This window comes from Oncorhynchus keta, unplaced genomic scaffold (genome assembly GCF_023373465.1).
Source record: "Oncorhynchus keta strain PuntledgeMale-10-30-2019 unplaced genomic scaffold, Oket_V2 Un_scaffold_4116_pilon_pilon, whole genome shotgun sequence".
NCBI lineage: Eukaryota > Metazoa > Chordata > Actinopteri > Salmoniformes > Salmonidae > Oncorhynchus > Oncorhynchus keta.
In genome coordinates, this window is record NW_026290933.1 from 183,994 (window position 1) to 207,923 (window position 23,930).

Here is a 23,930-nt window from a genome sequence, read left to right on the forward strand (position 1 = left end):
ATGGATAGACGAGTCTCTAGTTATGTCCTCTCCTCTGTCACCAGTCCTGTCTGTCTCCAGTAGAGCTGCTGAACCAACAGGGCTAATTATATTACAGCTGGCCCGTTAGTTAATATGGACAGAACTAATGAATGGCCTTTTAAAAAACGTCACCACTGGTTGTCATGACACCCAAACTACATCTGAAATGGCACCCTGTTTCCTATGTAGTGCACTACATTTGACCAGGACTCATGGGGTTCCAGTCAACAGTAGTGCACTATGAAGGGCTCCAGTCAACAGTAGTGTTCTATATAGAGAATAGTCAACAGTAGTATTCTATATAGGGAATAGGGCTCTGGTCAACAGTAGTGTTCTATATAGGGAATAGGGCTCTGGTCAACAGTAGTGTTCTATATAGGGAATAGGGCTCTGGTCAACAGTAGTGTTCTATATAGGGAATTTTTTTTTGGTCAACAGTAGTGTTAACTATATAGGAATAGGGCTCTGGTCAACAGTAGTGTTCTATATAGGGAATAGGGCTCTGGTCAACAGTAGTGTTCTATATAGGGAATAGGGCTCTGGTCAACAGTAGTGTACTATAGGGAATAGGGAATAACATGGTAGTTCTATATAGGGAAAAAACATGGGAGCACCAGGTATAACATGGCTAATAGGCAGGAAGGTAGGTCATAACATGGATATGATCTATATACAGGATAGCACCAGTGTAATGGAATCATGGCCTATATACAGGAAGAGATATCCCCACTGGGTGCAATAAGCATTTACATTTAAGTCAATAATAATTTTACAGTATAAAAACAGTAGCAGTTCTATAGGTAGGTGAAAAAGGGTGAGCATGACACACCTATAGACTATGACATCCAGTAGAACAGGTCAGCTGCTCAATAGTCCATGTTTGAAGGGAATAGGGCTCTGGTGACCAACAGTATTACTTCCAGACAGGGAATAGGGCTCTGGTCAACCAACAGGCAGCAGAGTACTGGAACCGAATAGGGCAGTCAAATAGGTGTTGGCTTTAGGGAATAGTGAGATACAACAGTAGTGCTGGAGCGGGTATATAGGGAAGTGTTGCCTGGTCGTGACCAGTGAACAGTGAGATATAGGAAGTAGGGCCCTGGTGGAGACCGACAGTAGCATGGACTTGTAGATATAGCCAGTGGGTAGGCTCTGGTCAACAGTACATATAGGGAATAGTGAGGCTCTGGTCAACAGTAGTGTACTAGGGAATAGCATGGCTATATACAGGAAGTACCAGGTAACAACATGGCTATATCAACAGTAGTATATACAGGAAGCACCAGGTAGTGCTATAACATGGCTATATACAGGGAAGGTAACAACACGGCTATATACAGGTAGGTAACATTATTGTCAGGTCAACATGGCTATATGTTAACAACATGGCTATATACATTTTTGGTATATAGGGCTGGTATTTTGTCTGCTGTTCGAGCACATTCGATTTTGTCTTGAACCAAGCCGAAGTTCGGTAGCCAAAGACGATGCCCCTTTGTCAGTGATTGGTCGACAGTAGGGATTCTTCAATGGAGTGTTTGTTGTAATTCAATAACAAGACGACTAGTTTAAATGTTGCCCCTTGAGAAATAATGCACCAAGCAGTTAGACAGCAAGACACCCTCCGCAAAAACGTCAAACAATTAGATTTCTAATTTCATCTTAGATTCATTCGGACTATTTTGATTAAGTGTACTTGCTGCTACAGGGTCTCAAGTGTGAAAAATAATATTGACTATTTTCTCTTCGAGCAAAGATATTTTAAGTATACAAGCACAGATGTTTTTTTTCCCCTTGCCAGCCAAGATCTGCAAGGATCAACAATCTGTCTGCTGACGCCTTAAAAGGCACCTCACTTCTATTGATGTAATGCAGCATGAAAGCTCTGTCTGTCACCCCTCCCCCATACACACCATGCTCTGCACAACACACTAATCACCACGTTTCCATGGTGTTGGCTAAGTGTGCGTGTGTTCGCACCAACAATAAATGTGCTATCCTGGAGCCAAAGCTCACACAAACTACAAATAAATGAACATCTTGTCATTTCTCAGACTCCTGTCTAGTGACAGAAACCCTTTGAAGACCCTTTGTAAACCTCATTCCACGGAGGGTCGAGGGTCTGTAGGTTCTCACTCCTCCCTTGTACTTGGTTGATGAATGAAGGTCAGTAATGAGTAAACAACTCCCCCCTCACCTGGTGGTTCAGGTCTGAATTGAAGGGAAAGACCAGCAGGCTCTAGGCCCTAAATGGAATGAGTTTTACATGCCTGCTTTAAAGCATGAAATATTAACCTTGTCCAGCCAAGACCAGGGACGATGAGGGACGGACCGACCGAGGGGTCACGACAGGAGGGAGCGGCCGACCGACCGACCGAGGGGGTCACGACAGGAGGGGAGCAGGAGGGAGGGAGGTGGAGACCAACAGTGGCTAGTCAGGAGGGAGTACCAGGTAACAACAGGAGGGAGGGAGGAAGCGACCGACCGAGGTTTCAGGGAGGAAGGACTCTATCTCCTATCACCCTCTCCAGTAGAAAAACGTTTAATTTGGTCCGTCCGTCCGAGGGTGAGCTCTTTTCTGTCTTCCATTAGTTCAGAGTTAGAGAGCTGAGGCCCAAAACAAAGATCACTGCCCCTCTTCGCCATCTGACCACAACACATCTCAATAGTCACAGCTGTTTGTTTATGCTAAATACTTAGAGCGGGAATGAACTGTCCAGGCCAAATACTGTCTATCATTCATCCTACTGTAGCCACGTCTAGACGGAGTGGTTACTGTCCAGGCCAAATACTGTCTATCATTCATCCTACTGTAGCCACGTCCAGGTAATAACATGGTTACTGTCCAGGCCAAATACTGTCTATCATTCATCCTACTGTAGCCACGTCTATATACAGGAAGTTACTGTCCAGGCCAAATACTGTCTATCATTCATCCTACTGTAGCCACGTCTAACGGAGTGGTTACTGTCCAGGCCAAATACTGTCTATCATTCATCCTACTGTAGCCACTACTGTAGCCACGTCTAGACGGAAGTTACTGTCCAGGCCAAATACTGTCTATATCATTCATCCTATTCATCCTTGTAGCCACGTCTAGACGGAGTGGTTACTGTCCAGGCCAAATACTGTCTATCATTCATCCTACTGTAGCCACGTCTAGACGGAGTGGTTACTGTCCAGGCCAAATACTGTCTATCATTCATCCTACTGTAGCCACGTCTAGACGGAGTGGTTACTGTCCAGGCCAAATACTGTCTATCATTCATCCTACTGTAGCCACGTCTAGACGGAGTGGTTACTGTCCAGGCCAAATACTGTCTATCATTCATCCTACTGTAGCCACGTCTAGACGGAGTGGTTACTGTCCAGGCCAAATACTGTCTATCATTCATCCTACTGTAGCCACGTCAAGACGGAGTAGTTACTGTAGTACAGGGTCTCGGAGTAGTTAAATAGTATAGACAGTAGTTACTGTAGTCTAGACGGAGTAGTTACTGTAGTCAGACGGAGTACCAGGTTACTGTAGTCTAGACGGAGTAGTTACTGGTCTAGACGGAGTAGTTACTGTAGTCCAGGTAAAAAACAAGTCTAGACGGAGCCAAGTTACTGTAGTCAATAACTGTAGTCTAGACGGAGTAGTTACTGTAGGCCACGTACTAGACGGAGTCATTACTGTAGCCACGTCAGACGGAAAGTTACTGTAGCCACGTCTAGACGGAGTGGTTACTGTAGTCTAGACGGAGTAGTTACTGTATCTAGACGGAGTGGTTACTGTAGTCTAGACGGAGTAGTTACTGTAGTCTAGACGGAGTAGTTACTGTAGTCTAAATGGCTAGTTACTGTAGTCCAGACTGAAGTTACTGTAGTCTAGACGGAAGTAGTTGAACATGTAGTCTAGACGGAGTAGTTACTGTAGTCTAGACGGAAGTTACTGTAGTCTAACGGAGCCTAGTTACTGTAGCCACGTCCAGACGGAGTAGTTACTGTAGTCTAGACGGAGTAGTTACTGTAGTCACGTCCAGACGGAGTATTTTGTAGCCACGTCCAGTAGTTACTGTAGTCTAGACGGAGTAGTTACTGTAGCCACGTCTAGACGGAGTAGTTACTGTAGCCACGTCTAGACGGAGTAGTTACTGTAGCCACGTCCAGACGGAGTAGTTACTGTAGTCTAGACGGAGTAGTTACTGTATCCTCGTCGAGACGGAGTAGTTACTGTGGCCTCGTCGAGACGGAGTAGTTACTGTGGCCTCGTCGAGACGGAGTAGTTACTGTGGCCTCGTCGAGACGGAGTAGTTACTGTGGCCTCGTCGAGACGGAGTAGTTACTGTGGCCTCGTCGAGACGGAGTAGTTACTGTGGCCTCGTCGAGACGGAGTAGTTACTGTGGCCTCGTCGAGACGGAGTAGTTACTGTGGCCTCGTCGAGACGGAGTAGTTACTGTGGCCTCGTCGAGACGGAGTAGTTACTGTGGCCTCGTCGAGACGGAGTAGTTACTGTGGCCTCGTCGAGACGGAGTGGTTACTGTGGCCTCGTCGAGACGGAGTGGTTACTGTGGCCTCGTCGAGACGGAGTGGTTACTGTGGCCTCGTCGAGACGGAGTGGTTACTGTGGCCTCGTCGAGACGGAGTGGTTACTGTGGCCTCGTCGAGACGGAGTGGTTACTGTGGCCTCGTCGAGACGGAGTGGTTACTGTAGTCTAGACGGAGTAGTTACTGTAGTCTAGACGGAGTAGTTACTGTAGTCTAGACGGAGTAGTTACTGTAGTCTAGACGGAGTAGTTACTGTAGTCTAGACGGAGTAGTTACTGTAGTCTGCTTTAAAGCGAGAATAGTTAACCTTGTACTGTAGGCACTGTAGTCTAGACGGAGTAGTTACTGTCGGAGTAGTTACTGCCAGTCTAGAATACTGTAGTCTAGACGGAGTAGTTACTGTAGTCTAGACGGAGTAGTTCTGTAGTCTAGACGGAGTAGTTACTGTAGTCCAGACGGAGTAGTTACTGTAGTCAGGGAGACGGAGTAGTTACTGTAGTCTAGACGGAGTAGTTACTGTCCAGTCTAGACGGAGTAGTTACTGTAGAGCTCGGAGTTCTGTTACATGTAGTCTAGACGGAGTAGTTACTGTAGTCTAGACGGAGTAGTTACTGTAGTCTAGACGGAGTAGTTACTGTAGCCACGTCTAGACGGAGTAGTTACTGTAGCCACGTCTAGACGGAGTGGTTACTGTAGTCTAGACGGAGTAGTTACTGTAGTCTAGACGGAGTGGTTACTGTAGTCTAGACCACAAGTTACTGTAGTCTAGACGGAGTAGTTACTGTAGTCCAGACGGAGTAGTTACTGTAGTCCAGACAGTAGTTACTGTAGTCTAGACACTGTAGTCTAGACTGTAGCCACTGTAGTCTAGACGGAGTAGTTACTGTAGCCACAACACAGACGGAGTAGTTACTGTAGTCTAGACGGAGTAGTTACTGTAGTCACGACCCCAGACGGAGTAGTTACTGTAGCCACGTCCAGACGGAGTAGTTACTGTAGTCTAGACGGATTCAGTTACTGTAGCCACGTCTAGACGGAGTAGTTACTGTAGCCACGTCCAGACGGAGTAGTTACTGTACTGACGGACTGACCACAGTTACAAGCCACGTCAGACGGAGTAGTTACTGTAGCCACGTCTAGACGGAGTAGTTACTGTAGCCACGTCTAGACGGAGTAGTTACTGTAGCCACGCCGGAGTAGTTACGTCTAGAGTAGTTACGGAGTAGTTACTGTAGTCAGACGGAGTAGTTACTAGTAGTCTAGACGGAGTAGTTACTGTAGCCACGTCTAGACGGAGTAGTCGTCAGACGGAGTAGTTACTGTAGCCACGTCCAGACGGAGTAGTTACTGTAGTCTAGACGGAGTAGTTACTGTAGCCACGTCTAGACGGAGTAGTTACTGTAGCCACGTCTAGACGGAGTAGTTACTGTAGCCACGTCCAGACGGAGTAGTTACTGTAGTCTAGACGGAGTAGTTACTGTAGCCACGTCTAGACGGAGTAGTTACTGTAGCCACGTCCAGACGGAGTAGTTACTGTAGTCTAGACGGAGTAGTTACTGTAGCCACGTCTAGACGGAGTAGTTACTGTAGCCACGTCTAGACGGAGTAGTTACTGTAGTCTAGACGGAGTAGTTACTGTAGTCTAGACGGAGTAGTTACTGTAGCCACGTCTAGACGGAGTAGTTACTGTAGCCACTAGACGGAGTAGTTACTGTAGTCCACGTCTAGACGGAGTAGTTACTGTAGTCCACGACAGACGGAGTAGTTACGGAGTAGCTGTAGTCTAGACGGAGTAGTTACTGTAGTCTAGACGTAGTTACTGTAGTCTAGACGGAGTAGTTACTGTAGTCTAGACGGAGTAGTTACTGTAGTCTAGACGGAGTAGTTACTGTAGTCTAGTCTAGACGGAGTAGTTACTGTAGTCCAGGTGGATAATTATACTGTAGTCATTACTGACGGAGTAGTTACTGTAGTCTAGACGGAGTAGTTACTGTAGTCTAGACGGAGTAGTTACTGTAGTCTAGACGGAGTAGTTACTGTAGTCTAGACGGAGTAGTTACTGTAGTCTAGACGGAGTAGTTACTGTAGTCTAGACGGAGTAGTTACTGTAGTCTAGACGGAGTAGTTACTGTAGTCTAGACGGAGTAGTTACTGTAGTCTAGACGGAGTAGTTACTGTAGTCTAGACGGAGTAGTTACTGTAGTCTAGACGGAGTAGTTACTGTAGCCACGTCTAGACGGAGTAGTTACTGTAGCCACGTCTAGACGGAGTAGTTACTGTAGCCACGTCTAGACGGAGTAGTTACTAGACGGAGTAGTTACTGTAGCCACGTCTAGACGGAGTAGTTACTGTAGCCACGTCTAGACGGAGTAGTTACTGTAGCCACGTCTAGACGGAGTAGTTACTGTAGCCACGTCTAGACGGAGTAGTTACTGTAGCCACGTCTAGACGGAGTAGTTACTGTAGCCACGTCTAGACGGAGTAGTTACTGTAGCCACGTCTAGACGGAGTAGTTACTGTAGCCACGTCTAGACGGAGTAGTTACTGTAGCCACGTCTAGACGGAGTAGTTACTGTAGCCACGTCTAGACGGAGTAGTTACTGTAGCCACGTCCAGACGGAGTAGTTATTGTCTAGATGTAATATTTAACACATCCTAGACATCTAAACATCTAAATAGACATGAGAAAATAACATTGAAATAACCAGGTGGATAATTGTACTCATTGCTTGATTGCTATTCAGAACAGATCCATGAATATTGTGAACATGTGTAAGGTGAGAGAACTTGAGTTTTGTTCTGTTTCTACCAAACAGACTGCCAAGTGTGCAGCTTGAAACAAGGACACAGTGAGGAGAAACCCCTTAACACAGCAGCTACCCTACACTGTAGTCCCCCAACAGTGGCAAGCCTACACACTGTAGTCCCCCAACAGTGGCAAGCCTCCACACTGTAGTCCCACAACAGCAGCTAGCCTACACACTGTAGTCCCACAACAGCAGCTAGCCTACACACTGTAGTCCCACAACAGCAGCTAGCCTCCACACTGTAGTCCCACAACAGCGGCTAGCCTACACACTGTAGTCCCACAACAGCAGCTAGCAGCAGCTAGCCTTCACACTGTAGTCCCACAACAGCAGCTAGCCTACACACTGTCGTACCAGAACAGCTGATGCAGGACGACACTCTTATACTTTATTTAATTATTTAACTAGGCAAGCCAGTTAATTTAAGAACAAATTCTTATTGACAATGACGGCCTACCGGGTGGACAGTGGGTTTACTGCCTTGTTCAGGGACAGAACTACCGATTTTTACCTTGTCAGCTCGGGGATTCGATTACTGGCCCGACGCTCTAACCACTAGACTACCTGCCGCCCCATTACAATACTCTGTCCCTTATACAGAGCGATTTATATATGTTGGTACTTTTTTCCATCACAACATAAAAATAAAAAAAAATAAAAAACTTGTGAAAGAGGCCTTGGGAGAGTCCCTGTGAAAATAAAGGAATATAACTCACCGGTGAAGATGTCGTGGAAGCTACAGGTAGACACGTGTCCGGCCGAGGATCTCCGTGTGGCACACAGGGGCTGACTGCCCCCCCTCAGCCTGTCCTCCGACCCTCCGTACCCCTCCAGGTAGTCTGCTGATCCTGCCTTGATGGGGCGCTCCCTGTCCAGCTCCTCGGTCCAGTCCGCGGACCAGCTGAGGGGACCGGCGATGCTGTGGGAGCGCTGTCGTCTAACCCTCCACTTCTCAGTGCGGTGTCCCAGGTCGTGGCAGCGCTGGCGGAACAAGGGGCTCCGTGAGGGCGAGGTGCCTGGGGAGCCAGAGAGTTGCCTGGTGGTGGTCTTGATGTAAGACGGGTAAATGGGAGGGTAGGGTTTGACTGTGGGGTTGGTGCCTGAGGAAGAGTGGTTGTAGGATGGAAGGGTGGAGGTCAGGGTGGACTTGAGGAGACGCATGGCCAGGCTAGGGCTCTCCTGAGAGGGCCAAGGGGAGAAGGACACGCTGCTCTTCCTTCTCTGGGTGATCAGAGGGTCGTCGGCAGGCTCAGAGCACCTCAGATCCCCCCTGCTGAGACACTCCAGGGACTCAACGCTGACTGCTGCCCCCACCCCTGCCCCCACCCAGTCTCCCACCCTCCCCTCTTCCTCGGAGGCATTGCCAGAGCTCAGGTCTATGTCCTCGTGGCTCGTGGTCGCATCACTGTGGCTAAGGCTCTCGGCTGACAGGGGAGGCATGTCCAGGTCATTCTCCTCCTCCTCTTCCTCCACCTCCTCCAACACCTCCTTCTCCTCTCTGAGAGGAGACTCTATAGCGCTCTCAAAGGAGGCTGTGAGGTCTGGGAAACTGGTAGCGCTGGTTGTCTTGGTAACATGCCCGTTCGTCTGGGCAGTGGGGGGCTGAGAGAGGGGCTGAGTGTTACCGTTAACCTCCTGGCAGCTCAATGCCTCCTCCGCCTGCTCCTCCTCCTGCTCCTTTGTCCCAGAGAAAGAGGCACAAAGGGCTGGTTCTGTTTCAGCCCCTCTCAGCTCCCAGTTGAGTTCTTCTGTAGCGGTGGTAGTTCCCCTCCTCCTCCTCCTCCTCCTCCTCCCCATCCAGAGACAGTTTAGAAAGCAGGCGATTCTCCCGGCCAGTGACGGGTGCTGCCTCTGGGGCAGAGAGAGGCTCCGGTGGAGGGGTTTGTTCAGTGGGACTGGGGGTAGTTATAACCTCGTCAGACCTCTGTTTCCTCCACCTTCCTCCCCAACCCAGCTCTTCACTCAGCTCAGCGGTGGAGATAATCACCCCCTGCTGTAGTCTAATAGCCTGCTGGATGTCAGCTAGCAGGTCCTCTTGTTCTGCAGCTGAGTGAAAGCTATAGATGTCCGGGTCTGAACCAGAGCTGCTCCTCTTTCTCTGTTCAACCTCCCCCTGCTGGTCTGGAACAGTGTCCGCGGTCGCCACCGTGGGCTGCCGGCTCTCCCCCGTGGGCTGCCGGCTCTCCCCCGTGATACAACCATGACTCCTAGCACCATGCCCATCACCAGACTCTGCTGGTCCCTCGGTGTCAGATTGGCCCAGCTCGTCAGCTGACAGAGAGAGATCTGGTGTTTTGGTGTGAGCAGAGTGAGCGGAGTCCAGCTCGTTCTGAGACGACAACACATCCTCCCTGGATCCCCCTGTCGATCCCTTCCCCTTTAGATTCTTCCTCTTCCTGATAGAGAACACAGAGGATTTAGACTCCTTCTTATTCTTCTTCTCTTCTCCTCCTCCTCCTCCTTTGCCATGTTTTCCGTGGGATTTCTTGCCGTGGTGAAATCCTTTGTTTGTGCCGTCAGCGTGACGGGGCTCCCCGGTGGTATGTTCTGCTGCGTCCTGTCCGTATCCGTCCCCCTCTTTGCCCTTCTTCTGCTTCCCCTCCTGGTTCCCCATGATGCTGAATCTCAGCCTCCACTTCAGTCTGGCGCCGAGACTCAGGCCATGTCTTCGAAAACAGCTGCCATTTTCTCTGCTGCTCCTCTGTCTACGTCTGCGTAGCTGCTGCGAGGCTGTGATGCTGCTTTCCCGTGACGATGATGAGAGGAGCACTGCTGATGATGATGATGCGAAGACTACGTACGCCTGCTCTCGCTCTCCTCCTCCCTGCGCCAGTGCGATATCTCCCTTCTCTTCTCCCTCCCCTCCCTGCTCGATTTCTCGCTGCTTCCCTTCTCCCCCTCCTCCCTGCAGCCTCTTTCCATGCGCGTGCACCTGCTCTCGCGTCTCACTCTCCTCCTCTCCATCTGCTGCTCTGCATAATGTGCTGAGCCTAGCAGGGCAGGAGGAAGAGAAACATTGTTCAGAAACAACAGTAGAAGAGGTCTCCGCAGGCTGCCTCCTCGCCAGGGGTAGAGAAAACCATGGCTGGGGAGTTGGGTACTGGCTGGGCTCTCGGGAGAGGTGGTCGCTGTGACAGAGAGTCTGGCGGGGAGAACGGGTGTTATAAGGACTATAGCGGAGAGTGTGTCTGTTATAGGGGCTGCGGCAGGGAGTCTGGCTGCGGCAGGGACTCTGGCTGCGGCAGGGGCTGTGAAGGGGAGTGCGGCCGGGAGTGTGGCCATTATAGGGGCTGTGACAGGGAGTCTGACGGGGATTGTGGCCATTATAGGGGCTGTGACGGGGATTGTGGCTGTGACGGGGAGTCTGATGGGGATAGTGTCTGTTTGTACTCGTATTGAACAGGCACACAGTTCTCCCTGTGAAAGGAGTCCTGACAATGCTCTCCCTCAGCACAGGGATGTGGTTTTCTATAGTCTGGATGGTGCGCATGGTGAAGTCTTGATGCTGGGGACAGTTCTCCCAGTGATGGTGTCTGGAGAAAAAACAGGATACGATAAATATGATTAATTACACAAATTCAAAAGTTTGGAGAAATCACTCCTGTGTTCCAATGGCACATTGTTTATTAGCCTTTTAAAAATGATAAACTTGGATCTTCTAACACAACATGCCATTGGAACACAGGAGTGATGGTTGCCCCCCCCCCCGGGTTGTGCCGTGTCAGAGATCTTTGTGGGTTATTCTCGGCCTTGTCTCGGGATGGTAAGTTGGTGGTTGAAGATATCCTTCTAGTGGTGTGAGGGCTGTGCTTTGGCAAAGTGGGTGGGGTTATATCCTGCCTGTTTGGCCCTGTCCGGGGGTATCATTGTACATGGTCACAGTGTCTCCTGACCCCTCCTGTCTCTGCCTCCAGTATTTATGCTTCAGTAGTTTGTGTCGGGGGGCTAGGGTCAGTTTGTTATATCTGGAGTACTTCTCCAGTCTTATCCGGTGTCCTGTGTGAATGTAAGTATGCTCTCTCTAATTCTCTCTCTCTCGGAGGACCTAAGCCCGAGGACCATGCCTCAGGACAACCTGGCATGATGAATCCTTGTTGTCCCCAGTCCACCTGGCCGTGCTGCTGCTCCAGTTTCAACTGTTCTGCCTGCGGCTATGGAACCCTGGCCTGTTCACTGTGATTACTATTATTATTATTGTTGTTATTCGACCATGCTGGTAATTTATGAACATTTGAACATCTTGGTCATGTTCTGTTATAATCTCTACCCGGCACAGCCAGAAGAGGACTAGCCACCCCTCATAGCCTGGTTCCTCTAGGTTTCTTCCTAGGTTTTGGCCTTTCTAGGGAGTTTTTCCTAGCCACCGTGCTTCTACACCTGCATTGCTTGCTGTTTGGGGTTTTAGGCTGGGTTTCTGTACAGCACATTGAGATATCAGCTGATGTAAGAAGTGCTTTATAAAGAAATTTGATTGATGCTGATAATGGGCCTCTGTATGCCTATGCAGATATTCCATTAAGAATCTGCCGTTTCCAGCTACAATAGTCATTTACAACATTAACAATGTCTACACTGTATTTCTGATCAATTTGAAGTTATTTTAAAAAGTGCTTATCTTTTCAAACTACATGCAGTAGAGGGGCTATATGCAGTAGAGGGGCTATATGCAGTAGAGGGGCTACATGCAGTAGAGGGGCTACATGCAGTAGAGGGGCTACATGCAGTAGAGGGGCTACATGCAGTAGAGGGGCTACATGCAGTAGAGGGGCTACATGCAGTAGAGGGGCTACATGCAGTAGAGGGGCTACATGCAGTAGAGGGGCTACATGCAGTAGAGGGGCTATATACAGTAGAGGGGCTACATGCAGTAGAGGGGCTACATGCAGTAGAGGGGCTACATGCAGTAGAGGGGCTACATGCAGTAGAGGGGCTACATGCAGTAGAGGGGCTACATGCAGTAGAGGGGCTATATGCAGTAGAGGGGCTACATGCAGTAGAGGGGCTACATCCAGTAGAGGGGCTACATGCAGTAGAGGGGCTACATGCAGTAGAGGGGCTATATACAGTAGAGGGGCTACATGGAGTAGAGGGGCTACATGCAGTAGAGGGGCTATATACAGTAGAGGGCTATATACAGTAGAGGGCTACATACAGTAGAGAGGCTATATACAGTAGAGAGGCTACATACAGTAGAGGGGCTATATACAGTAGAGAGGCTACATGCAGTAGAGAGGCTATATACAGTAGAGGGGCTATATACAGTAGAGGGGCTACATGCAGTAGAGGGGCTATATACATTAGAGAGGCTATATACAGTAGAGGGGCTATATACAGTAGAGGGGCTATATACAGTAGAGGGGCTATATACAGTAGAGGGGCTATATACAGTAGAGGGGCTATATACAGTAGAGAGGCTATATACAGTAGAGGGGCTATATACAGTAGAGGGGCTACATGCAGTAGAGGGGCTATATACAGTAGAGGGGCTATATACAGTAGAGGGGCTACATCCAGTAGAGGGGCTACATCCAGTAGAGGGGCTATATACAGTAGAGAGGCTATATACAGTAGAGGGGCTACATGCAGTAGAGAGGCTATATACAGTAGAGGCTATATACAGTAGAGGCTATATACAGTAGAGGCTATATACAGTAGAGGGGCTACATGCAGTAGAGGGGCTACATGCAGTAGAGGGGCTACATGCAGTAGAGGGGCTACATGCAGTAGAGGGGCTATATACAGTAGAGGCTATATACAGTAGAGGCTATATACAGTAGAGAGGCTATATACAGTAGAGGTTATAGACAGTAGAGGTTATAGACAGTAGAGGGCTACATGCAGTAGAGAGGCTATATACAGTAGAGGCTATATACAGTAGAGCCTATATACAGTAGAGAGCCTATATACAGTAGAGAGCCTATATACAGTAGAGAAGCTATATACAGTAGAGGCTACATACAGTAGAGGCTACATACAGTAGAGAGGCTATATACAGTAGAGAGGCTATATACAGTAGAGGGGCTATATACAGTAGAGGGGCTACATGCAGTAGAGGGGCTATATACAGTAGAGAGGCTATATACAGTAGAGAGGCTATATACAGTAGAGGGGCTATATACAGTAGAGGGCTACATGCAGTAGAGGGGCTACATGCAGTAGAGGGGCTACATGCAGTAGAGGGGCTACATACAGTAGAGGGGCTATATACAGTAGAGGGGCTATATACAGTAGAGAGGCTATATACAGTAGAGAGGTTATATACAGTAGAGGGGCTACATCCAGTAGAGGGGCTACATCCAGTAGAGGGGCTACATCCAGTAGAGGGGCTACATCCAGTAGAGGGGCTACATCCAGTAGAGGGGCTACATCCAGTAGAGAGGCTATAGACAGTAGAGAGGCTATAGACAGTAGAGAGGCTATATACAGTAGAGAGGCTATAAACAGTAGAGAGGCTACATACAGGCACCGGTTAGTCAGGCTGATTGAGGTAGTACGTACAGGAATGTGTGGTTAAAGTGACTATGCAGATAAACTTCGCAAAAAAAAGAAACGTCCCTTTTTCAGGACTCTGTCTTTCAAAGACCATTCATAAAAATCCAAGTAACTTCACAGATCTTCATTGTAAAGGGTTTAAACACTGTTTCCCATGCTTGTTCAATGAACCACAAACAATTAATGAACATGCACCTGTGGAACGGTCGTTAAGACACCAACAGCTTACAGATGGTAGGCAATTAAGGTCACAGTTATGAATATTTAGGACACTAAAGAGGCCTTTCTACTGACTTGAAAAACACCAACAGAAAGATGCCCAGGGTCCCTGCTCATCTGCGTGAACGTGCCTTAGGCAAGCTACAAGAAGGCATGAGGACTGCAGATGTGGCCAGGGCAATATATTGCAATGTGAGACGCCTAAGACCGCACTACAGGGAGACAGGACGGACAGCTGATCGTCCTCGCAGTGCCACGTGTAACATGCACAGGATAGGTACATCCGAACATCACACCTGTGGGACAGGCACAGGATGGCAACAACTGCCCGAGTTACACCAGGAACGCACAATCCTCCCATCAGTACTCAGACTGTCCGCAATAGGCTGAGAGGCTGGACTGGGGGCTTGTAGGCCTGTTGTCTGGTGAGGACCTGCCTTACGTCACCTGTAACAACGTCGCATATGGGCACAAACCCATCGCTGGACCAGACAGGACTGGCAAAAAGTGCCCTTCACTGACGAATCGCGGTTGTGTCTCACCAGTGGTGATGGTCGGATTTGCGTTTTTCGTCAAAGGAATGAGCGTTACATAGAGGCCTGTACTCTGGTGCCGGATGGATTTGGAGGTGGAGGGTCCGTCACGGTCTGGGGCGTTGTGTCACAGCATCATCGGATTGAGCTTGTCGTCATTGCAGGCAATCTCAACGCTGTGTGTTACAGGGAAGACATCCTCCTCCCTCATGTGGTACCCTTCCCGCAGGCTTATCCTGACATGACAATGCCACCCGCCATACTGCTCGTTCTGTGAGTGATTTCCTACAAAACAGGAATGTCAGTGTTCTGCCATTAACAGCAAAGAGCCCGGATCTCAATCCCATTGAGCACATATGGGACCTGTTGGATCAGAGGGTGCGGGCTAGGGCCATTCCCTCAAGAAATGTCCGGGAACATTCAGGTGCCTTGGTGGAAGAGTGGGGTAACATCTCACAGCAAGAACGGGAAGATCTGGTGCAGTCCATGAGGAGGAGATGCACTACAGTACTTAATACAGCTGGTGGCCACACCAGATACTGACTGTTACTTTTGATTTTGACCCCCCTTTGTTCAGGGACACATTATTCCATTTCTGTTCATCACATGTCTGTGGAACTTGTTCAGGTTGTCTCAGTTGTTGAATCTTAAGTTCATACAAATATTTACACATGTTAAGTTTGCTGATAATAAACGCAGTTGACAGTGAGAGAGGACTTTTATTTTTTTGCTGAGTTTATGATAAACAGAATAGCAGCAGCGCAAGATAGGGGTTAGGGGCGGGGTCACAATGCAAATAATCTGGGTAGTCATTTGATTGCCTGTTCAGAGTCTTATGGCTTGGGGGTAAAAACTGTTGAGAAGCCTTTTGTTCCTAGACATGGCACTCCAGTACCGCTTGCCATGCGGAAGTACAGAGAACAATCTATGACTATAAAGGCTGGGGTCTTTGACGATTTTTAGGACCTTCCTCTGACTCCGCCTGGTGTAGAGGTCCTGGATGGCAGGGAGCTTAGCCCCAGCGATGTACTGGGCCGTACGCACTACCCTCTGTAGTGCCTTGCGGTCAAAGGCCGAGCAGTTGCCGTACCAGGCTGTGATGCAACCAGTCAGGATGTCGATGTTGCAGATGTAGAACCTTTTGAGGATCTGAGGACCCATGCCAAATCTTTTCTTTCTCCCGAGGGGGCTTTGTCATTCCCTCGTCACGACTGTCTTGGTGTGTTTGGACCATTCTAGTTTGTTGGTGATGTGGACACCAAGGAACTTGAAGCTCTCAACCTGCTCCATTACAGGCCCATCGATGAGAATGGGGCACCCACCGGTGATCAGGCCTACCACTGTTGTGTCGTCTGCAAACTTAATGACGGTGTTGGAGTTGTGCCTGGCCACGCAGTCGTGGGTGAACAGGGAGTACAGTAGGGGACTGAGCATGCACCCCTGAGGGGCCCACGTGTTGAGGATCAGCGTGGCAGATGTGTTGACACCTACCCTCTTCACCTGGGGACAGCCCATCAGGAAGTCCAGGATCCAGTTGCAGAGGGAGGGGTTTAAGTCCCAGGATCCTTAGCTTAGTGATGAGCTTTGAGGGTACGATGGTGTTGAACGCTGGGTTGTCGTCAATGAATACTATTCTCGCGTAGGTGTTCCTTTTGTCCAGGTGGGAAAGGGTAGCGTGGAGTGCAATAGAGATTTTATCATCTGTGGATCTGTTGGGGCGGTATGCAAATTGGATTGGGACTAGGGTTTCTGGGATAATGGTGTTAATGTGAGCCATTACCAACCTTTCAAAGCACTTCATGGCTACGGACCTGAGTGCTACGGGTCTGTAGTCATTTAGGCAGGTTGCCTTAGTGTTCTTCGGCACAGGGACTATGATGGTCTGCTTGAAGCATGTTGGTATTACAGACTCAATCAGGGACAAGTTGAAAATGTCAGTGAAGACACCTGCCAGTTGGTCAGCACATGCCCAGAGCACACGTCCTGGTAATCCGGTTGGCCCTACGGCCTTATGAATGTTTACCTGTTTATAAAGGTCTTACTCACGCCAGCTACGGAGAGCATGATCATCTAGTCTTCCGGAACAGCTGATGTGCTCATGCATCCCTCAGTGTTATTTGCCACGAAGTGAGCACAGAAGTAGTTGCTCGTCTGGTAGGCTCGTGTCACTGGGCAGCTCTCAGCTGTGCTTCCCTTTGCAGTCTAATAGTTTGCAGGCCCTGTCAAATAAGACTAGCGTCGGCGCAGGTATAGTACAGTTCAATCTTAGCACTGTATTGAAGCGTTGCCTATTTGATGGTTCGTTGGAGGGCATAGCAGGATTTCTTATAAGCTTCCGGGTTAGAATTCCGCACCTTGAAAGCGGCAGCCCTACCCTTTAGCTCAGTGTGGATGTTGCCTATAATCCATGGCTTCTGGTTGGGGTATGTAGGTACGGTCACTGTGGGGACGACGTCATCGATGCACTTATTGATGAAGCCAGTGACTGATTTAGTGTACTCCTCAATGTCATCTTAAGAATCCCGGAACATGTTCCAGTCTGAGCTGCAAAACAGTCCTGTAGCATCTGCTTCATCTGACCGAGTTACTGGTGCTTCCTGACCGAGTTACTTTTGCTTCCTGACCGAGTTACTGGTGCTTCCTGACCGAGTTACTGGTGCTTCCTGACCGAGTTACTGGTGCTTCCTGACCGAGTTACTGGTGCTTCCTGACCGAGTTCCTGACCGAGTTACTGGTGCTTCCTGACCGAGTTACTGGTGCTTCCTGACCGAGTTACTGGTGCTTCCTGCTTTACTTTTTGCTTGTAAGCAGGAATCAGGAGGAAAGAATTATATTCAGATGTGCCAAATGGAGGGCGAGCTTTGTATGTGTCTCTGTGTGTGGAGTACAGGGGAACTAGAATGTTTTTTCCCCCTCTGATTGCACATTTAACATGTTGATAGAAATGAGGTAGAACTGATTTAAGTTTCCCTGCATTAAAGTCTCCGGCCACTAGGAGCGCCGCCTGTGGGTGAGTGATTTCCTGTTTGCTTATTTCCTTATATGGTCGTAGTGCATCTGTCTGCAGTGGTAAATAAACAGCCACGGAAAGTATAGATGAAAACTCATGGCAAATAGTGTGGTCTACAGTTGATCATAAGATATTCTACTACAGGCGAGCAAAATCTAGAGACTTTCTAATATACACAGACCCCCCCCCCCCATCTTGTGTTGTTCCATCTAGCCGGTGCAGCATAGATCCCGCTAGCTGAATGTACATGTCATCATTTAGCCACGATTCCGTGAAACATAAGATATTACAGTTTGATGTCCCGTTGGTAGGACCACCCATACGTAGAATGTATGCACACATGACTGTAAGTCGCTTTGGATAAAAGCGTCTGCTAAATGGCATATATTATTATATTATTATTATTATTATTATATTCGTGATCATACCTTGTCTAATTTATTGTCCAATTTACAATGTAATATTGACGTAACGGCAGCTTTCCCAATTGCCTTCTCCGGATCCTTACGAGGCACCCCGCTCTGTGTCCTCTGAACCTGCGTATCTTTCTCTTGCCAATGATGGGGATGTTGGCCTTGTCGGGTGTCTGAAGTGCATTCTGTGCGTCCTGCTTGTTGAAGATAACATCTTTGTCTAATCGGAGGTGAGTGATCGCTGTCCTGATATCCAGAAGCTCTTTGTCTAATCGGAGGTGAGTGATCCCTGTCCTGATATCCAGAAGCTCTTTGTCTAATCGGAGGTGAGTGATCCCTGTCCTGATATCCAGAAGCTCTTTGTCTAATCGGAGGTGAGTGATCCCTGTCCTGATATCCAGAAGCTCTTTGTCTAATCGGAGGTGAGTGATCGCTATCCTGATATCCAGAAGCTCTTTGTCTAATCGGAGGTGAGTGATCCCTGTCCTGATATCCAGAAGCTCTTTGTCTAATCGGAGGTGAGTGATCGGAGGTGAGTGATCCCTGTCCTGATATCCAGAAGCTCTTTGTCTAATCGGAGGTGAGTGATCGCTGTCCTGATATCCAGAAGCTCTTTGTCTAATCGGAGGTGAGTGATCGCTGTCCTGATATCCAGAAGCTCTTTGTCTAATCGGAGGTGGTGATCCCTGTCCTGATATGAGCTCTTTGTCTAATCGGAGGTGAGATCGCTGTCCTGATATCCAGAAGCTCTTTGTCTAATCGGAGGTGAGTGATCGCTGTCCTGATATCCAGAAGCTCTTTGTCTAATCGGAGGTGAGTGATCCCTGTCCTGATATCCAGAAGCTCTTTGTCTAATCGGAGGTGAGTGATCGCTGTCCTGATATCCAGAAGCTCTTTGTCTAATCGGAGGTGAGTGATCGCTGTCCTGATATCCAGAAGCTCTTTGTCTAATCGGAGGTGAGTGATCCCTGTCCTGATATCCAGAAGCTCTTTGTCTAATCGGAGGTGAGTGATCCCTGTCCTGATATCCAGAAGCTCTTTGTCTAATCGGAGGTGAGTGATTGCTGTCCTGATATCCAGAAGCTCTTTGTCTAATCGGAGGTGAGTGATCCCTGTCCTGATATCCAGAAGCTCTTTGTCTAATCGGAGGTGAGTGATCGCTGTCCTGATATCCAGAAGCTCTTTGTCTAATCGGAGGTGAGTGATCGCTGTCCTGATATCCAGAAGCTCTTTGTCTAATCGGAGGTGAGTGATCCCTGTCCTGATATCCAGAAGCTCTTTGTCTAATCGGAGGTGAGTCATCGCTGTCCTGATATCCAGAAGCTCTTTGTCTAATCGGAGGTGAGTGATCGCTGTCCTGATATCCAGAAGCTCTTTGTCTAATCGGAGGTGAGTGATCCCTGTCCTGATATCCAGAAGCTCTTTGTCTAATCGGAGGTGAGTGATCCCTGTCCTGATATCCAGAAGCTCTTTGTCTAATCGGAGGTGAGTGATCCCTGTCCTGATATCCAGAAGCTCTTTGTCTAATCGGAGGTGAGTGATCCCTGTCCTGATATCCAGAAGCTCTTTGTCTAATCGGAGGTGAGTGATCCCTGTCCTGATATCCAGAAGCTCTTTGTCTAATCGGAGGTGAGTGATCCCTGTCCTGATATCCAGAAGCTCTTTGTCTAATCGGAGGTGAGTGATCCCTGTCCTGATATCCAGAAGCTCTTTGTCTAATCGGAGGTGAGTGATCCCTGTCCTGATATCCAGAAGCTCTTTTTTGCCGTGATCCCTGTCCTGAAGATATAGTGGCAAAAACACGTACAAAAATAAGTTATAAATAACGGAGAAAATAAACACAATTGTTTAGGTGCCCGTAAAACTGCTGCTTAAATGGCGCAGTCTGAACCGCTGTGAAGTGTTTTCCCCAAAATATAGTATTTATATTATATTAATATAGTATTTATATTAATATAGTATTTATATTATTTATATTAATATAGTATTTATAGTAATATAGTATTTATAGTAATATAGTATTTATAGTAATATAGTATTTATAGTAATATAATTTATATTATTTATAGTAATATAGTATTTATATTATAATAATATAGTATTTATATTATATTAATATAGTATTTATATTATATTAATATAGTATTTATAGTAATATAGTATTTATATTATATTAAATTATAATAATATAGTATTTATATTAATATAGTATTTATATTATATTAATATTAATATAGTATTTATATTAATATAGTATTTATAGTATTTATATTAATATAGTATTTATATTAATATAGTATTTTATATTAATATAATAATATTTTCAGCTGGTGTACAAAAACCAAAAGACGCAAAAACAAAAAGAACAGATCTACCGCTTTCTTAGACTTGCTCGCAATGAAAATGACAGATCTATAACTCACATTTCTATGTGCATTTTGTAGGGTCGCCAACAAAGTTATATAAAGAGCTGCTAGCGGTCAACAGGGAAATGGTCCGTATAGTTTTTCTACCATTCATTTTAGAAACATAAGGGCTGTGTTTCGTGTAGGCTCACCCCGGCTTGGCATTTTTGATAACCATGTAAATCTCTCTCGGACAAAGTGACTTATTAGTCTATATTTACTCTCAGATTCAAAAATGATAATTAGCATCAAAGTAGACATCAGGCAAAACTACAAATCCCTGCAAGCTCAATGTAAAACTTGCACAAGACCGTTCACAGAATTGTCACTTTAAAGGAATGTAGCCAATTTATTCATTACCTCATGTAACAGATGGTAAGACTATGGATTAACTCTTGGTTTGAGTTGGCAGTCTCCTCTAGATCATTGTGGAATTTGCAGTTCTTTATCATAGCCACATTAGTAGGTAATTAACATTTCAGTTTTGGTGGGTAAATACAGGCAAATATATTTATTTTAAAAAGTCACCTTGCCAGAGAGAGAGATATAGTTATCAAAATGTCACGCCAGGGTAAACCTACACGAAACACAGCCCTTATTTTAAGTGTTGCTAAAATCCCCTATGGGGAAAGAGGAACAGTTGAGAAAACAATTGGAAACATTGCCCTGTTTGACCGACAAGTTTTATGGCTATTATGAGGCACACTGTGATACTCCATTACAGCTTTCACAGAAATATCAGATGCACAAAAATGCTCAGCTGGCCCTTTAAGGGCGGGCGGTTACCGTGGTAACGCGATTTCAGTCACAGCTTATTGCCTGTTGAAAGGTGAATTAGTCTCGCAGTGTTTGGTGGAAAACAGACTGCCTCTAATTGCGTTTATTTTGTATTATTATTATCCTAAAACAGTATTTCTGCCGTTTTTGTTTAATCATTTACATTTACATTTACAGTCATTTAGCAGACGCTCTTATCCAGAGCGACTTACAAAGTCAAACATCTACAAATCCTACAGCCGATCCCACCTTGCGCTACGACACCGCCTGGCTGGAGCTGAGCACAGGCATGACAGTTTTTAAAAATTTACTTTAAAACAGAAGTCTGCCTGAAGTGAGTCTTTAACCTTGTTTCTTGGCTATTTACATCGTTTTATTCATTGTAAATAAGAATTGGTTCTTAACTGACTTGACTGGCTAAATAATGTTTAAATAAAAACTACTTGGGAAGAGAAGACGCGGCTTCTAGTCAGAAAACAGGAGGACAATCTACACTGGAGTTGCTTCCCAAGACGACATTGACTGTAACTAGGCCACTCAGTAACACATTTGACTTAAAATCGGCTTGAAAATCAATGGCAAAACCTTAAAATGGCTGTCTGGTAAAGATCAAAAAACAACTCGACAGAGGTTAAAGATTCTGTCAGAATAAATGGGCAAATATTGTACAATTCAGGTGTGCAAAACTCACAGCTGTAATCGCTGCCAAATGTGATCCTAACATGTATCAACTCAGGAGGTTGAATACTGATATAATCAAGGTAATATATTTATATTTTTTTACAAATGATCGTTGACCCCCCCCCCAAAAAGACAAATACATTTTAATCCGACCTGTAACAAAAGTCAAAGGGTGTGAAGACTTTCTAAAGGCCCTGTTTATCTGCACACACACAACATGTCCAACAGTATGTGGACACCTGCTCCTCAAACATCTCATTCCAGAATCACGGGCATATGGAGTTGCCCCCCCCTCCCCCTTTACTGACACAACAGCCTCCACTCTTCTGGGAAGGTTTTCCACTAGATGTTGGAACAATGCCGTGGGGACTTGCTTCCATTCAGCCACAACAACACAAGTGAGGTCAGGGGTTGAGGTCTGTGTAGGCCAGGCAAGTTCTTCCACACCGATCTCTCGACAAAACATTTCTGTATGGACCTCGCTTTGTGCAGGGGGGGGCATTGTCATGCTGAAACAGGAAAGGGCCTTCCCCAAAGTGTTGCCACAAAGTTGGAAGCACAGAATCATCTAGAATGTCATTGTTATGCTGTAGCGTTAAGATTTCCCTTCACTGCAACTAAAGGAGCCTGAACCATGAAAAACAGACCATTACTCCTCCTCTACCAAACGTAAGTTGGCACAGGGCAGGTCCTTACCGTTCTTAGGAGAAAAATGGCTCCAGAAAAACTAGAATAGTCCCAGTAAGCAAATTGACGTTGAAAATACTTCTTTTCCAGACGTTGAAGTTATGTTCAATTTAGGTTTCTGAATGAAAGGTATTTAAAGTATTTTTAAAATACACATTTTCCAGGAAGTTGAAAATGCGTCTTTTTCCAAACACCAAAAAGACAGATTTCCACCGGTCTAGATAAAAATCTGTCGTTCTGCCCCTGAACAAGGCAGTTAACCCGCTGTCCCCCGGTAGGCCGTCAGAATTTGTTCTTAAACTGACTTGCCAAGTGAAATAAAAAGGTTTTAAAAAATAAGTGGTTCTGTGTCATTCGGGATCAGGATAACTCCGTGTATTCATCATAACATGCTGCATTTCAACACTCCCCCGACGACAACATTATGTTTATGACTATATTCTTGTTTTTTTAGACAGGTACAACGGTGTGCGATAACGTTCAACCCGATCAGCTCCGACGCTCGTCCCCAAGCGAAATGCGCCCCGGGCAGAAGTAGCATCATCAATAGTTACAAACAAAACGAACCTTTCCTGAAACTTACATTTAAAAATGGACTGACTGCCATGTTCAGATCATCAATAACCGTTATAACAGGCTAGAAAGTTCCAGTTTAGGCTAATATTTTACGAAATGACAGCAACTCAATAGTGGAGGTGTAGAATTTAGATGTTGTTTCCTAATTGCAACTAATCTCGCTCTGACACCTCAACCAGATTGTTGACAATTTGCCGCATGTTGTATTGGTGTCAATCAATGTGAGGAACACGGGGAAAGTTATTGGTTTTACTGGACGTTTAACGAACATGTGGGGGGGGGGGAATACAAATAATATTTCTCTAGCAAATCCAGACGTTACTCACATCATGTTGCCTCCGTGAAGTTAACGTTCACCGCCAGCATGCAGCCACCACATCGTCCTTTGGAAAGACGCGCCCGTTCAATCAGCCATTTCATTTCTTACAGGTGTGAATTCCCCTTTGAGCGATGTTTTGATCTTCCTGTGATCGCATAGTCAAATCCGGTCATAACTTTGGCATTTGACAGTATTTAAAAAAAAAATAATGACTAGAAACAGAAGTAAATTTACTACTATAATTAACTGCTAAACCTAGAAACGTATAACGTTATACAGTCATCTGTAACAAATACAACAGTGACGCCTAGTGGTTGATTCTGAGAAAACACCTAAGCCTAATGTCCTGGGGAGCATCATTTTTTGGTTTATCGAGCTAACGTTATATCGTGTTCCTATGTCAAACATAAACAATCAAAATATATAAACATGATGATATATAAACATACCTGCTAGTAC

General features: G+C 46.5%; 1 protein-coding gene across 1 annotated transcript in view; it reads right to left on the minus strand.

The window, feature by feature from the left end:
- The window catches only part of LOC118381381 (formin-2-like), a 175,471-nt gene extending 151,834 nt beyond the window's left edge, over positions 1-23,637 (minus strand). The window contains 3 exon segments of the mRNA XM_052516207.1: positions 8,076-8,783; positions 9,082-10,892; positions 23,479-23,637. Coding sequence (XP_052372167.1) covers positions 8,076-8,783; positions 9,082-10,892; positions 23,479-23,483 — 2,524 coding nt within the window. The 5' untranslated portion in view covers positions 23,484-23,637.
- Positions 23,638-23,930: the final 293 nt, after the last annotated feature.